Source organism: Scophthalmus maximus, chromosome 22 (genome assembly GCF_022379125.1).
Source record: "Scophthalmus maximus strain ysfricsl-2021 chromosome 22, ASM2237912v1, whole genome shotgun sequence".
Lineage (NCBI taxonomy): Eukaryota > Metazoa > Chordata > Actinopteri > Pleuronectiformes > Scophthalmidae > Scophthalmus > Scophthalmus maximus.
This window is the reverse complement of record NC_061536.1, coordinates 6,807,948-6,823,287: the sequence shown is the minus strand read 5'-3', so window position 1 is coordinate 6,823,287 and position 15,340 is coordinate 6,807,948. Positions and strand designations below refer to the sequence as shown.

At 44.8% G+C, this 15,340-nt stretch overlaps 1 protein-coding gene across 1 annotated transcript in view; it reads left to right on the top strand.

Moving 5' to 3' along the window:
* The window catches only part of znf704 (zinc finger protein 704), a 50,945-nt gene extending 36,193 nt beyond the window's left edge, over positions 1–14,752 (top strand). The window contains exons 5-9 of the mRNA XM_035620993.2: positions 232–332; positions 931–1,234; positions 2,051–2,185; positions 2,287–2,378; positions 3,300–14,752. Coding sequence (XP_035476886.1) covers positions 232–332; positions 931–1,234; positions 2,051–2,185; positions 2,287–2,378; positions 3,300–3,414 — 747 coding nt within the window. The 3' untranslated portion in view covers positions 3,415–14,752. The remainder of the gene's footprint in view (positions 1–231; positions 333–930; positions 1,235–2,050; positions 2,186–2,286; positions 2,379–3,299) is intronic.
* Positions 14,753–15,340: the final 588 nt, after the last annotated feature.

Here is a 15,340-nt window from a genome sequence, read left to right as displayed (position 1 = left end):
CAGAGATTCTACATTTCTGAGGTTTATGATTTCCTGTCATTTACTCTGTGTTTAAAGAGCGGTCGCCTTAAAGCAGAAAAACTAACTCGAAGGGGGGGGGGGGTCTCCATCTCCATCTCCATCGCCATCTCTTTTTGTCAAACGTGGAAAAGCGTGAGCGCTTTTGTTGTCTGACCACAGCTGCCTTTTGTTGTCTGACCACAGCTGCTGTCTGTTGTGTGCTTCCTGCAGAACTCCATGAAGGTGATGTTCAAGTGCCTGTGGAAGAACTGTGGCAAGGTGCTGAGTACTGCCGCCGGCATCCAGAGACACATCCGCACCATCCACCTGGGGTAAGACACCAACACACAGGCTACATCCATACATAAAAACTAAAACGATCTCTGTCCACACAAGCGTTTTAGACGAACGCAGCTGAAAAACCATATCACGTGACCATTCATGTACACTGGGCAGATTGTCTACTCTGCAGTCAGTTGCTTAGTTACAGAAAACACTACGAAAGAAAAAATCCGGCAGCGAGTGCCTGCATGACTTCTTCATCATTCGCAAACTTCTTAGTTACAAGGCAGAGCAGGAGTTCTCAAGCTAAAAAGTCATAATTCGTTGGTGAGACAGCAGGTTAATTGCTGGTAGATCAATGCCATGGTAACTATTCCTGTTCCGGCTGCGAGGGGGAAGCTGAAAAAACTGATATCAGATGGATCACACATTTAAACGGACATTCAGTCAAATGTTAGGGCATCTCTGTCCTACACTGCTTAACTGCAGACTGTGTGTGTCAGGTTGGTAGAAACATTAATCCTCATGCGCAGGGGTTCCATGTGATCGCGTCGACACATTTCTCTTCACACCTAACTTGTGCACACGCAAAGTAATCAGCATTAACAGAGAAGTTTAACTTCTTTTTCCATCTTTTCCTCGCTGCAGGCGTAGCTGTGACTCGGACTGCAGTGACGGCGAGGAGGATTTCTACTACACGGAGATCAAGCTCAACACGGACTCGGTGGCCGACGGCCTCAGCAGCATGTCCCCCGTGTCGCCCTCCGTCCTCGCTCCCCCTCCTCCTCAGCCCCCCTCCCCTCTCCCTCTCCCTCCTCTCGGCCAGCTGCCAGACTCCCAGAGGCCCCCGCAGTCCTCCGACACCACGGAGCCCCACGCTGGCGGACCCACCCCGCTCAGCCGCTCGGCGCCCAGCGCTCTCTACCTCATCCACACAGACCACGCCTACCAGGTGAGCGTGTGCGCAGGTGTATTAAGGTCAATGTACAACACACACGCTCAGGCGTGGTAAAAAGATCAATAAACTCTTTGGATCAATATACATACACAGCAGCGCAATCACCTACACACAAATTGCACATATGGTCTCTTACACACGTCTATCAGGTTTCTTATAATCTTGATTACTGTACGTCTCACAGTGTTTACAGAAAAACTAACGATGTCACTGCGACTCGTGGTCCCTTGCTCCACATCTGTTAGCAGCTGTTAACAGATACACACACACACAGCAACAGGTTTATAACTACTGTATAACCTACTGTACTGCATAAACACGCGCTCAACTGAAGAGTTGTGAGACATCCAATTGTTTCTCTCAATAAATCTCCCTGTGACCTTCATTACAAATGTCATTAGCACTGTTTTAAAGTAAATGATTAGTTTTAGCCTCACTTGTGTTTACAAATCTGTGTGATGATTTAAAGAGAGTAAAATTATTTTTAAATATTTTCGGACCAGACTGAATGTTCAGATGAAGACTGTCAAAGAATTGTCCGTCCTTGAAATCAAAGGCATTTGCACAAACCTAAATGTTAGTGCACAAAGCTCTTTCTTTTCTGCCATTAAAAAGAAAAATCATTAATTTAATTTCAAACCGAGCATCAAGTAAAACACATGAAAAGGCAGAACATGACTTAGCAAATCAGGGCTGCTCCAATGAAAAATAGTGGTTAAGGACAAGAGCAGAAAGTAATTCCTCAGATATTGTTTCAGTTGCCTAGAAGCAGAAAATAATGCCGCTTTGACCCTTGACCTTTCCCCTAAGGCCACGGCTCCAGTGTCCATCCCGTCCAGCACCAGTAACTCGGCCGGCTCAGGCTCCACCAGCTTCACTCCCACCAACAGCTCCAGCTTTAGCATCTCCTGGCAGTCGCCACCCGTCACTTTCACCGGGACCATGGTGAGGGAACGTTGATGCACATGCAAGACCATCTATTTATTCCAACATTAAAAAAAAAAAAAAAGATCTTTAATGATTGCAGTTCTGTCCTTCCTCTGCAGGTGTCTCCCAGTAAAAGCCAGGGATTTGGCGAACAGCGCTCCCAGACCATCGCCGTCCTCTCCTCCCCTCCCAGAGCCACCACTGCCCTGAGGTACTGGACCTTGGAAGATTAAATTAAAGCCCAAATGAATTTAAATCACAGCTCAGATTTTACAAAGAAACAACTGATGATATTCTGCTTAGTTCAATTCAGTTAAGTTCAGTTTATTGTCCCAGTTGGGAAACAACAAAGGGGTTTCTTCGTCTGTTACACTCTACATCTCCACCCTGAATCGTCTAACATTAGACCTCAACAAGTGAAAATGTCCTTGTTTTGTAAAAGATAAAAAATGTAATATTGGCTCTTACAAAGTTATTCAATGGCTCTTGATTAAATTAAATGATTTATCAGCTCAGTCCAGCCTCTGATTTGATTAAGCCGCTTCAATAAGGAACCAAACTGTTTTAGGATTGTATGATTTATGTTTTGTGTCTCATGTGTATCCGGACACAAATGACCACGTGCAGTAGGATTGAACCAGAGGCAGTGTGATGCTAATTAAAAGCGAAGGCGCATTGTTCTCTATCGATGATCGTTTATTTACATTACAAATAGATGCTTAAAGCAATGACTCAATATGTTGGGAAATATGCGTAGTTGTAGAGCCGGGCCGGTATATCGGTTGGTCGATAATATCAGCTGATATGAGCGTCACGGACATAACAGCATTGACCTACGTGTTTGCCGTTATGAAAACTTTCATAAAGAAAAGCCAATGTGGAAGAGATGTCGATTTATGTTTACATTTCACGTTTACATTCAAGTTATATATATTTGGTGAGGACATCTTAGGAATCGTTAACAAATTTCTTATCGATATATCGGTATCTGAATTTTTTTCCCCCCTTAATATCGACAACAACCCCAAAAACACCCACATTGATCTGTCTGAGCTCTACTAAGTTGCTGTCTGTTGGAGAGTCACAGGTGTGAAGTTTGAAAAGACGTCTGTTATTCTCCGTGTCTCCTCAGTCGAAAGGTGCGCGGCGAGGGGAAGAAGTGCCGCAAGGTGTACGGGATGGAGAACCGCGACATGTGGTGCACCGCCTGCCGCTGGAAAAAGGCCTGCCAGAGATTCACCGACTGAGCGCACCTCACCAGACGTCACGGCACGCAGCGCCACCAGAGGCAAGGCCGCCTTTCGCCAGAAGAGAAGCGGGGGACGGGGCGCCATTTTGCATGCGTTTGGTTTTTCTTCAGCTCAAATTCTCAAACTGTCCGTCCCTGTACTCGCCCCCCGCCCCCTCAGCTCCACCTCTCCATTCCAGCTGTGGAAGCAACCTGAAGGACGGCGGAGTCACCCTTTGCGTCGCCGTCCAGGATTCCCAGTACTGCCTCGCCATTTCCATCATTCCCAGTTTTGGGAACCCCCAGTGCAGCTATACAGTGTAAAGAAAAATAGTAGATCTAAAGATTTCTGCAGTTTTTTGTTTTTTTTAGTGTTTGGTTAGGTGTTACATCTTTCTATGTTTTGTAAAGTTCTGGGTTTTAGATGGAACGTCTAGTCAAAGAAGGGGTCCAGAATAAAGGCCAACAGCTTTTTGTGTGTTTTTTATTTTTTTTTTTATCCAAGAGAAGAATGAGCCTCTTTGCTGCAGTTTAAAAAAAAAAGGAGAAAAAAAACGTTTTTGAGAACGCATGGCGGTAAAGCTCGCAGCTTTTGTTCTTCCTTCAACTTGTTCATCTCTTGTTTCGTTTACTTTTTTTGAGGCGATCTTTTATCGGTGAGATCGCAGCATCTCCCAGACTCACACCTGTTCGTCACGTCCGACATCCCCGAGGGAATGTACGGCAGAGCCGGGGACGGACGGTGGACGGGGAGAAGAGAAAAAGAGAGACACGCAAGTCGAATGATCGATGCAAAAAAAAAAAAGAAAAGAGATACAATTTACAGTCAGGGAAAGCAGATGGGCCACGCCAGTAATCAACCACATGAAACCACGACAGTAGTCTCTCTTTCACACACACACACACACACACACACACACAGGTATTTACACACAATCATGACAGAAGAAGAACAGTTTTTTATGTCGCTTTTTTACCCAGTTGTTTTCATTACCTTTGTTTTATCAGGGACGTGTTTCTGGAGAAAACCAGCAGCTCAAACTTGGGGCTATACTGTAGACAGCAGCAACATTATCTCTTTTTCATTACACCTGACAACCAAAAGCTCCTTAATCTTGTTCTTTGTTTTTGAAACTTGTTAAGGTGCCATGTTTACTGTTGTACGATGCAGTTGTTGTGTTGTCGTTTGGCTCCACCAAGACTGTTGGCCTACAAACTGGTGTGTGTGTGTGTGTGTGTGTGTGTGTGTGTGTGTGTGTGTGTGTGTGTGTGTGTGTGTGTGTGTGTGTGTGTGTGTGTGTGTGTGTGTGTGTGTGTGTGTGTGTGTGTGTGTGTGTGTGTGTGTGTGTGTGTGTGTGTGTGTGTTAAAAGACCTTCCTGAGAGCACTGGTAGCATGAAGTCTGCAGCGCGAGGCCATCAAAAGAAAAAACATCTCTCGCCACGTACAGAGCGACAACGCGCCCTCCTCAACGCCCCAACGTTGTCCCAAAGGGAACAAAGTGACTTAATGTTTTTTTTTTGTTCACCACAGAGTCGCGTCCTGATGATGTGTCAACCAAAGGGGGTGAGGGCCGCAAACCAAAAGTGAGGCACTTGCACCGTACGTGTACAATGGAGCACTTGGTTTCTTTGATGAAAACCCTGTGGTTAGAGAGTTGAAAATGCCTTCAAGTATCTTCCACTAGACTCTCTTCATTCTTAACTAAACTGGTTCTAAAAGGAAGTAAAAATTGAAGCAGGTATTGCTTCTCCCTCTTTTAGTGTTTGGAGAATGGAAAAGGGTTGTTAGCGCTTGATTATTTGTTGTTTGAAGGGCACCGCACCTTTCGTTAGTTCGGCATCACGCAAGCAAAGCTGTTTGACTCGAGCTTTTCCTCCGAGTCCTTGTAAATCGGCACGTTCCCCTTTTACTGACACGGTGAGAAGAGGTCAACGGTGGGAATAATGGTTCTAGTCGGATTATGTTTTATTTTGTTGAATGTGTTCACTTGAATTCTGGCCTCCCTGTCGGCTCAGTGGCTGGAAACGAGACCTGGAAGCCAAATTGTTTACAGATGTTCACTTTGCGTTGATGGACGGGCCGACTCTGTTACGACGTGGTGGAAGTGATCCAAGTGTCCCGTGTTCCAGCTACGACAAATGCTCCAACCGACAGGGGCAGTGGTGCTTTTTCGTTAGTGCACTTCCCCTCTGCATGTTGTGAACTTGGTTTGAACGCACACGGAAATGTTAACCGGCATTTCTGTGTCACACACACACACACACACACACAAAATCCTTCTACACCACAATTCATTCCAAACCAACACCAGCAAATAAACTCACACGCTCGCCCCATTCTTTACGTTCAGTACTTCCACGCTTGAGAGTGTAGCTAATCTGTTATGTTTTGCTCAACTGTTTTTGTTTGTGTCTGTTTTTTTTGTTGATGTGTGTATATATATATATATATATATATATATATATGTATGTGTGTATATATATATATATGTATATATATATCTATGTACATATATATGTATATATATATCTATGTGTGTATATATATATATATATATGTAGCTCTTGTATTTTCTCTAAGCTCCATATATATTTTTTTTGTTGTTGTTGATATTTATATATATATATATATATATGTAGCTCTTGTATTCTCTCCAAGCTCCATGTTTATGACCTCGGTCAACACATCTGCCACCTTATGAACAAGACGGGTTCGAGTGTGATGCCGCGTGAGGAAGTTAATGTACCGTTCAACCTGTCGAGGCTTCTTTTGTTTCTGAGTGTAGGGATAACCTTAAAGTCACTCTTTAAAAAAAAAAAAAGGAAAAAAAAAGATAATTGTGCTTCTTCTATGTCCTTACATTGATGTTTCAGTGAGAAATATTTGGATTATCTCAAAAACAGATTTTTCTCCCCATTGTATTATGTCAACGTATTATTGTTTAAGAAAAAAGACAAATCTATATATAGAAGAGAAAAAAAACATGTTGGAATTCAAATTCAAAGCAAAAAATAAGATGTTGATTTGGCTGTTTTTATTTTTTCCATATATATATATACATATATGTATATATACGAATATATATACTGTTTATTCATTTTGTTTTCATGTTCTGCAGAAGAAAGTTTGTTTTTAAACTGTAGGAGGGAGCCCACTCAGTCTAGACATATTTTCCACTGCACTTTTAATCTACCGTGACCCAGAGCCCCCCCCCCCCCCCCCCCCCCGCACTCAATGGTCGAAAACAGTTGATTAAAAATCCTGTCTTATTTTCCCATTCTCTTCTCCCAGTGTCACGCCGGCCCACTTGTAATTAGTCTGACTGACACGTCGGTGTGTTTTGCTGAGTGTGATCGTGAAGGAGCCTCGGGCGAAAGTGGAGCGCAGTGCTCTGCTCCAGAGGAGTCACACACACACACACACACACACACATACACACACTCTCACACCTTTTATCAAAGGGCCTGTGGCATTTCCCTGTCGAGGTGTGTGTGTGTGTGTGTGTGGTGGAGTCCACCGTGCGTCGCTCCTGGGAAACCAACACTTTACTGAGTTCGAGGATGTTTTTGTGTGTAGAGACCTCAGTGGCCGCATGTGGCTCATGTTGGGTTCCTTTTTTCTTTTCTTTTCTTTTCTTCCTTGTAACTCCATGCACTTGCCACTGCTCCGTTCTCCATCACTGTGTGGTGCTGCGTGTCTGTGTTCAGACCATCTCCTCCATTTGGTGTGTGTGGAAACCATCTGGCAGCCAATCAGATCCTGTCAGGTCCAAGTGAGGTCCAGGAACACGTTACTGATCGTTCCGAGGTCCTGATGTGTGAAGCGGCAGCATCGCCAGGCAGCTAAGTTTAAAAGAAGCTCTTTCTGGACGCCCTCTCCCATTCACAGGTCATTGTTGTTGTGTCAGGTCAAATCGCTGATGATGAAATGTGACCAAAATAAGCTAAAGTCCCACCCTGGTATAGGATTAATCCAAATGACCTCCAGAGGATTTTTTTTCGCTGCCATTTTTTCCCTCAAACCCGTCCATCTCCTCGTAGATCAGTCAGGAGCTCCGGGGTTTTGTTCGTGGACTGTGACCTGGCCTGCGTCTCATGGAAACGTCTCAGTCCCATTCACTGCCACCGGCGCAAAGATGGCCTTAGCATGAAGGTGCTTTCAGAGACACTGGGCCCGGGTCCGTCTTTGTTACTGTACATGCTGGTGCTGTGGCCTCGGCAGGGGGGAGGAATGGAGGTGCTATATTTCCCGTGCAGTGCTGTTTTCCCCCCATGTGTCCTCTGATACTAACTCCATTTTGTACACTATGTTATGCTGTAGAACATGAAAATAAAATCCACCCTGCCTCAAGTCTAAGTTAGTAAGGGGGTCGCCCCAAATCCTCTTTTTCGTTTTTCTTCGTTTTTCTTTTTTCCCTTTTGCTCCCCATCAGTTTTCATGCTTTTGTTTCGGTGACTTGTGTTTCCTCATTCCGGGGAGTTCACTTCTGATGAAAAGTATAGAACATGAAATATGCACATGTACATCCCAAACGACATAAGCGCTCGACACTCAAACTAAACCCAACGGTTGAACTGGGGAGCAGCGGGTGAGAAAAGTCATCTCGACTCGAGGTCCGTTTTATTTCTGCTCGTCCTGGAGCTTTTGACCGCACCGCACATAATTATTGATGCACATCTGCTAAAGGCGAGGCAGATTTTAACTGCCATCGAGCCAACCTGCTGGCTGGCTTTATAACAGTAAGATTAAAATGATTAGTTAATGTTTAATATCACTAATGAAACTGGAGTACAAGTATAAAGTAACTTCATATGTACATTTTCTATCCCCCACTATTGATGAAGACCATGTAGTGTGAACCTCCAAAGGGGAGTGAGGAAATGGTCACCGAGTTGAAATTTCTTTTATCAACTAACTTAACATCCACACTATTCTGAATGTTTTCAGATTGCACATTACACATCACACTGTATGATAACAACAGTCACCCACAGTTCCAATTAGTTCTGCTCCAAAAAGTGTCCAAAAAAATGAGAGAGTCCTGCAGGTCTAAAACTTCAAATACCAGATCGAAAAATAATAAATGAACACAGTGAAGAAGTGTCCGGGAGATAGTTGGATAATTTACTCCCTTTAAGGCCCAAAACCCCCCCAAAAAATCTGTCAGACAAAGACGGATCGCGACACTCATCTGTGTACTCCCAAATTGCCCAAACATGCCATATGGTCTCATCCTCCGGAAACTGGTCATCTTAACTTATTCATAACCGAGCAGAACTGAAGCTCTCAGCCCTGAAACCTGCAGGGAGCACGCGGCCAAAACGCAAACCCCGAAACGGGCTGGCACCATAAACATGTTCGCGCAGCAGAATTAAAACTGCCATCAAAGAACCGCAGCAGGCGGTCTTGTTACTCCAGCGAGGGTGATATGAATATTTAGTGCATGAGGCCTTTTATTTATTTATTATCTTTATCTTTTCTTTTTTTCAGCGGTGGCTGGTCTGGCTTTTGTTCTCTGGTGTGTTGACCCCCCCCCTCCACTGACTCCTATTAAAGGGCTGAGCGTTCAGCAATGATTTATAGGCAGAATAAAATAAGATAGCATTATTTAGGGATGGCATAAAAATCTACTCGTGAGTTACGAGGGATCCTTGATGGACATATATATATCTATATATATATATATATCCTATATCTCACACACACACACACACATTATGTCTGTGCACGGCTGTCCAACATGGCTCCTGAGCAGTGATGGCTGTAACAGCAGTTCATGTGGTGACAGTTTTATGAGAATTCCTGCTTTATGTACCTGATCCTGATCCCTGATCGATATTTCATATCAAGACAAGACAAGACTTTGTTTGTGACGAGGGGCTGACGCTTATTGTATCACACCTTATATCATCCGAGTAGAGGTCAACATATGCGACAATATATACAGACTAAGCAGCAGTACAGTATATCTAAGCTACAGTATCGGTTCTGTCAGTGTATTCATGTGAATGCTTTCAAAGTTCCTACTTATTTTCCTCTTTTACTTGCACCGTCGACTCTCTTTTGAGTTGAAGTTAAAGTGGCAGGTTGTGCCTTTAGTCGGGAGCCCCCCCAGCCACTTCTAGCAGGCGATATAAAACGTGTGAGCAGATGCCCACAGGGTTATTTTTCTGCCCCACTGACCTGCAGCTCTTTCACACTACCCCCCACCCCCTGCCTGTGTTGTGCAGAGACACCACGCTGCCAGCAGGTGGCGCCCTGTGGAGTCCGGCATGTAATTACACTTGTACCTAACAGTACGAATGCATTCGCTGCGCACCGCTGAGCAGCCGCAGCATCACCTTGCATGACCGCCAGTAGAGACGTGCGCATCCGGGAAGTGTCCGTATCCCCACCCAACCCGTGGAGCCAGTTTCCGTGGCAACCACGCTCACGGGCAGGTTCATGTGTCTCTGCTCCTATCCGCTGCCAGAGCTGGGGCAGGATGATGCTGTTGTCAATAAATTTAAAAAAAAAGGAGGGGCCTTCCCTCCCTCCATTCTTCCTTCCTTCCTTCATTCATTCAGGAATTGTTGAAGAGGGTGAAATGGCTTCTGCGAAACACTCTGCTGGCTGTTTTGGGGGGGATTCCCCCTCGAACACGAATGAATAAATAGAAAAAGAAGAAGACGTGAAGCCTTTAGTCTGCTGTTTTGCCAGGCGCTGCTTCACCCTCATTGTGGTTTTCCTCTGGAGGAATACGGGAGTTGTGAATGTGCCTTTAATGAGAGGAGAGTTTCTGGAGTGGACCTCAGCAGTCGCCGTGTAGAAACTCTCTGTATGTGTGTGTGTTGGAGGAATGTCTCTGGTGCTGGCTAGTCCCAGTTCTGCTCTTTACTTCTGCTTCACAGACGTGTGATACGAGGAAAATGTCCTGTGTGTTGCATTCAGGGGCCCCTTTGGCCCCTCTTAGAGAAGACGTTGTTGGAGGGGGACTTTTCTACTCTTTGCTGTGAACTGTTATTTCTTGATCCAAACTGATGAAGATACTGTGTTTCAGTGTTATTTCTCTCTCTCTGTCCTTCTCTCGTTGTTTTCCCAAACATGGCTCCTCTCTCCCTTTTTGCACAAGGGCTTGTGGATGAGTGTGTGTCGGCGTGAAGGAACGCCGTCGTGGAAATGTTTGGGAAATCGAGGAGGCCTCGCCTTGAGCGAGCCGCTTGTGGGACGGTCGGTGAGATGATCCATTTTTTTTTGCGCAGAGCCGCTAAATTGATTTCCACGGGAACCCTGAGAGAAGAAAAAGACATCACTTGCTTTTGTGTTTTTCACAGGCGGATGGGAGGGGAACAAACACTCTCATCGGCCTGAATTCTATTATTGGATTTGAATACAACATTAGAGAAAGAGTTCAAGTCATTACTTCAGGGTGTGTGTGTGTGTGTGTGTGTGTGGACAGATCTCCTTCACTCTTTAAGTTGAATATGCAACACAGGGAGCGGTGGCCTGCTGCTCTTTCAACTGGATCATCTCACTGGCCGTTTTTGAAAAGAAAATCTGATTACAATCATAGACCTCAAGAAACACAATGACTGTCGCACTGGATTTTTACACTTTTTTCAAAACAGTATATACAACATTACACTATATGCTCTGGTCTACCTGTATTTTTTTTATACTGCATGTGCATGCAAGTAAGGGAATTATGGAATACATGACTTTATATTAATGTGCTCTGTTTGTGCCGTGACAGGGGGTCGAGAGCAGCCCGGGGATTGATTCATTTTTCTTTGGACACTATTTCAAAAACTTGAGATGATGGGATGAGAAAAGAAGTCTCTCTCTCTTTTTCAAAACCACAAGTACAAAAACTTGAGGTACCTGTTGACTCCCTGCCGGCGCAGATGAATCGCTCACCGTCTGGGTGAAGCTCTGCTCCGGCCTCCTTGTGTTGTGTGTGTCAAGGCAGTCAGGCCGGTCCCGGGAGAGTCCGGCGGGGAGCCTCGTGGAAGACGGATCATGGGAGGCTGAGCACCGGGGCCTGCGTCTCGGTGATGGGAGCCGCGCCAGCAGGATGTTGTGAAGACGCCCCTCCACCTGCGTCGATGACCCCATGATGGCTCCACTACAGAAACACACGCCGGGAGCTGGAAATTGATTTTTTTTTCTTTTGCAATCCGTGCACGATCGGAGGAAAGTCAGATACGTGTTGTCCGACATTAAGAGACACATGGTAGCATTGTACAGCTTATACCAAATACAGTATTATTGTCTCCCTCATGTGAACACGTGCACAAAGACTTCCCCTCGGCAGTGGCTGCTCTCCATCCCTGATGTGTCCGGCACAGTACTTCACGTTTTATATATCCCCTTTTTGAAGCCTCTAAAATGTAAATGTTTCATAAATGTGTGTTCCTCCTGGACTGTAAACTAAACTGTAGATGCAAACACGTTGTCCTGGTCCACATCTGTTCATGGACAGAGCGCCAGGTGACACGGTCGGGTTGTGAAATGTTTAACATTAACCTTGTCTGACCTGAACGGGGATGATGATGATGATGATGATGATGATGATGATGATGATGATGATGATGATGATGATGATGATGATGAAGCCATGTTTAGAGTTTCATTTTTGTTATCAAAGTATTGACTAAACTTCAGGAAATACTTTTCGGGGGAACACGCAAAATTGATACCACTTATTAAAGCTCACAGTTAGCAGCCAGTTAGCTTAGCATCGTATAAAAAGAAATCGCCAAAGTTTAGAGTCAGTGCAGGACACAAAGTGGAGTTTTCGAAGCAGTTTGAGGTAAATTATTACACATATAGGATCATTATAAAAATCAGCAAATTGGTGAATCTCATTGCTGTCGCCCCTGATTTGACAGTTGGGATGAAAAGCAGATGTTGGCCATTGGCAAACAATATATCCCCCTCCCAAAAAAAATGAATTGTCTCGACCAATCAGCCTCATTGGCATCACAGCTCTGGTCCAGAAACCACAATCCTCCCGCAGAGAGAAGAGTGTTTCATTCTGCCGAAGGTTGAGGAACCACTCACATCTCAAACGCCGTCAGTGGAGCTCGTGCAGAGAAAAATAAGCATGTGAGGCGATTTAAAACTACGGGACGAGCTCCGGTCCGTGAGTCCCGCAGGGCCTACGTCCTCTGGGTCGTCGGGAGTAACTGGATGAATGAGGCGGCGTTTATCATTCTGTACTGCGTGAGGATTGACGATTGAGGATGCTGGATGATGGAGGGAATTAGGTCAGGCCGTTTCAATGCACACTCGAGCACAAGCCGCTGCAACATTTATGTCAGTCATCATTATGCATCATTCATCAAGTGGAATTTATTCATTTAGAATGCAACTAAACATCTCAGAAATACCTTTCGGGCGGATATCCGCAGATATTACACAACCCAGACACCCTCAACACACACACACACACACACACACACTGAAAGAAAGAAAAGGGCAACTGTGTAAAACCATCAGCGACATTTCTCAGTGCTGCCTGACATATGTCCCCGTGGCTTCGGCTCTCGTCCTGCGATGATGCTAAGATCTTGCCGGCGGAGGCCGCTTGCATCACGCCATGCCACTGGTCCAAACACACAGCTTCGCCAGGGAGTTGTCAACATCGTGTGTGTGTGTGTGTCCAGTACGAGATCATAGAGTGTGTTTCCACTGACCACCCGAGGTACGTCCCATCTGCTCAACGTAGCATTCACACCTCCTGTTTGTCTGTTTGCGTGGGGAATGTGTGTGTGCGCGTGTGTGCGTGTGTGTGTGTGTGTGTGTGTGTGTGCGCATGCAGGCCCGATCAAGCCGTCCCTGTGGCCATAACTGCACACGTCACAGTGTGCAATCTGTCATACCTCGTTTATTATTAGCTAGTAAATTGACATACCATAATATATGTCCCCCCTCGCTGCTTCCTCACACCAAGCCCACAGCCTGTGTTCCTCATTATCATAAACACCGGAACCTGCGGAGCATCACTCTCCGTCACTTTGCCAAAATGAAATGCATGTTTCATGGCGGTCGACATCACGCTGACCTTCTAATGTGACGCAGCGGTTGTGGCGGCGTTTGTCCCGGCCGGAACGTGTTTCTGCTGAAGGGAGTTGAGCGGGCAGGGCGAGGTCCTGAGGATTCAAGACGATGTTTTGGGTCTCAGTGGAGCACAGGGAGGCCGCCCATGTGTACGCCTGAATAATTGATGAGGGGTGATGAGGAACAGCTCATGTACACCGGCTCCATCTGTGACCTCGGTTGATAACCATCGTTGCGGCCCGTGAAATGGGCAGGTTCCCCTCGCGGCGAGGGCACGGGAGGTTCGACGCGAGGGGTTGGGGGGACGATGGGGAGGAAGGAAAGAGGCTCGTGTGGATCCGTTTTATTCAAGCAATACAGGTTTTTTTTACTCAAGACAAAGAGAAATTGATTGTGTTCGGCTCTGAGAAAGCCAACAATTACAAAAGCAAACGGCGCCACGGCAGAAACGAGGAGAGGAAGACGCAAGAGCCGATATTCTGAATGTTCCTCGTGCTGTCGGTACTGTGGACGAGGAATTTTGGCAGATGGGCTCATTTGCTTTCTGACGGAGAGTTAGATCAGGAGATCGATGCCACTCGAGTCTGGGTGTTAAACGTGAAGCTTCGGCCATTAGCTCAGCTCAGCGTACGGACAAGAACGAAGCAGAATTACGAAAACTGGGCCTGCTAACACGGCAAAAGTGGAATTTCTTGTTTGCTTCTTCATCACACGTCTGTTCAATAAATAAAAATGTACATCAAAGTGACAGGGATCAGGTTCTGGGCGATTCCTGAAGGTCGTCTTTTTTTTTTTAATAAGCTCACACACACACACACACACACACAAACACAAAGCCGTGTTCGAACTGAATGTTTCACTTTCTGCACATTAATAAACCAGGCCTGCTTCTTCATGATGCACAAAAACTGTTGTCTGTGTCAAACACTACGTTTTGAATTGTTCATCAGCAACTCAACACACGAGCACCTGCAATATGCATCCGCCACCGTCACGAGCTTTACTCTACGCAACCAATGAAGTTTTGTTTTACCATGATATTATCAAATGGATTCTATGAATATATGATGACGAAGAAGCGACGCACACTTGACTGTTAAAACTCCTGTACCAGTTTCTATTTTTCTTTTTCTTCTCCGATCTCTGCGTGTAGAAAACTGCCAGCGTTCTTCTTGTAAATGGTGTTTACTGACAAACTGCGTTCTGGTGCTGTCGTTGTTTGACTCCTGAGTCGTCGACTGGACGAAGACTCTGGAGGCGTCTGGCTTTTACTGAATAAAGATTTGTTTGGCAGCTGTTTGTCAGCTGCTTTCACTGTGCCTTTTTTTCTCTCCATCTCTGCTCAGTTCAAAGAACAAATAGCAATTTTGTGTTGAAACAAACACGCAAAAATACAAAAGTACTAGAGTTGACTAAATTATGACTTTTTAAAAAAAAATTCTGCTACTTTATACTTGTACACAACATCTTGTTGTACTTCACACCTTGTTACTTTACTAAAAGTAACTTTTCAGATTGAGACTTTACATAAAAATCTGTTTTTATAAAATAGGAATAATTTTACAAATTTAATTACATAATAAGATTTAGGCTCAGCTCTACATGCAACAACACTTAAAATCTGTTTACATTGTAATGCATCATTAATAATGAACCGATGATATATATTACACATTTAACTCTAAGGTCACTCCAATGCACATTTTATGACTCTTTATCCCTTTCAGATAATACTTACTAAATATATCGCGTGACATTTTGAATGCAAGATATTCAGTAGTATTTTAGTTTTTTTGTCTTTCTCTGTACTCTTACTGTAGTATGTTAGTGTTACTTATGCGTAAATTGGAATTGGTCCCAGTCCAACTCTTGTAACACTCTCCAGAGTGGTGACACCTTATT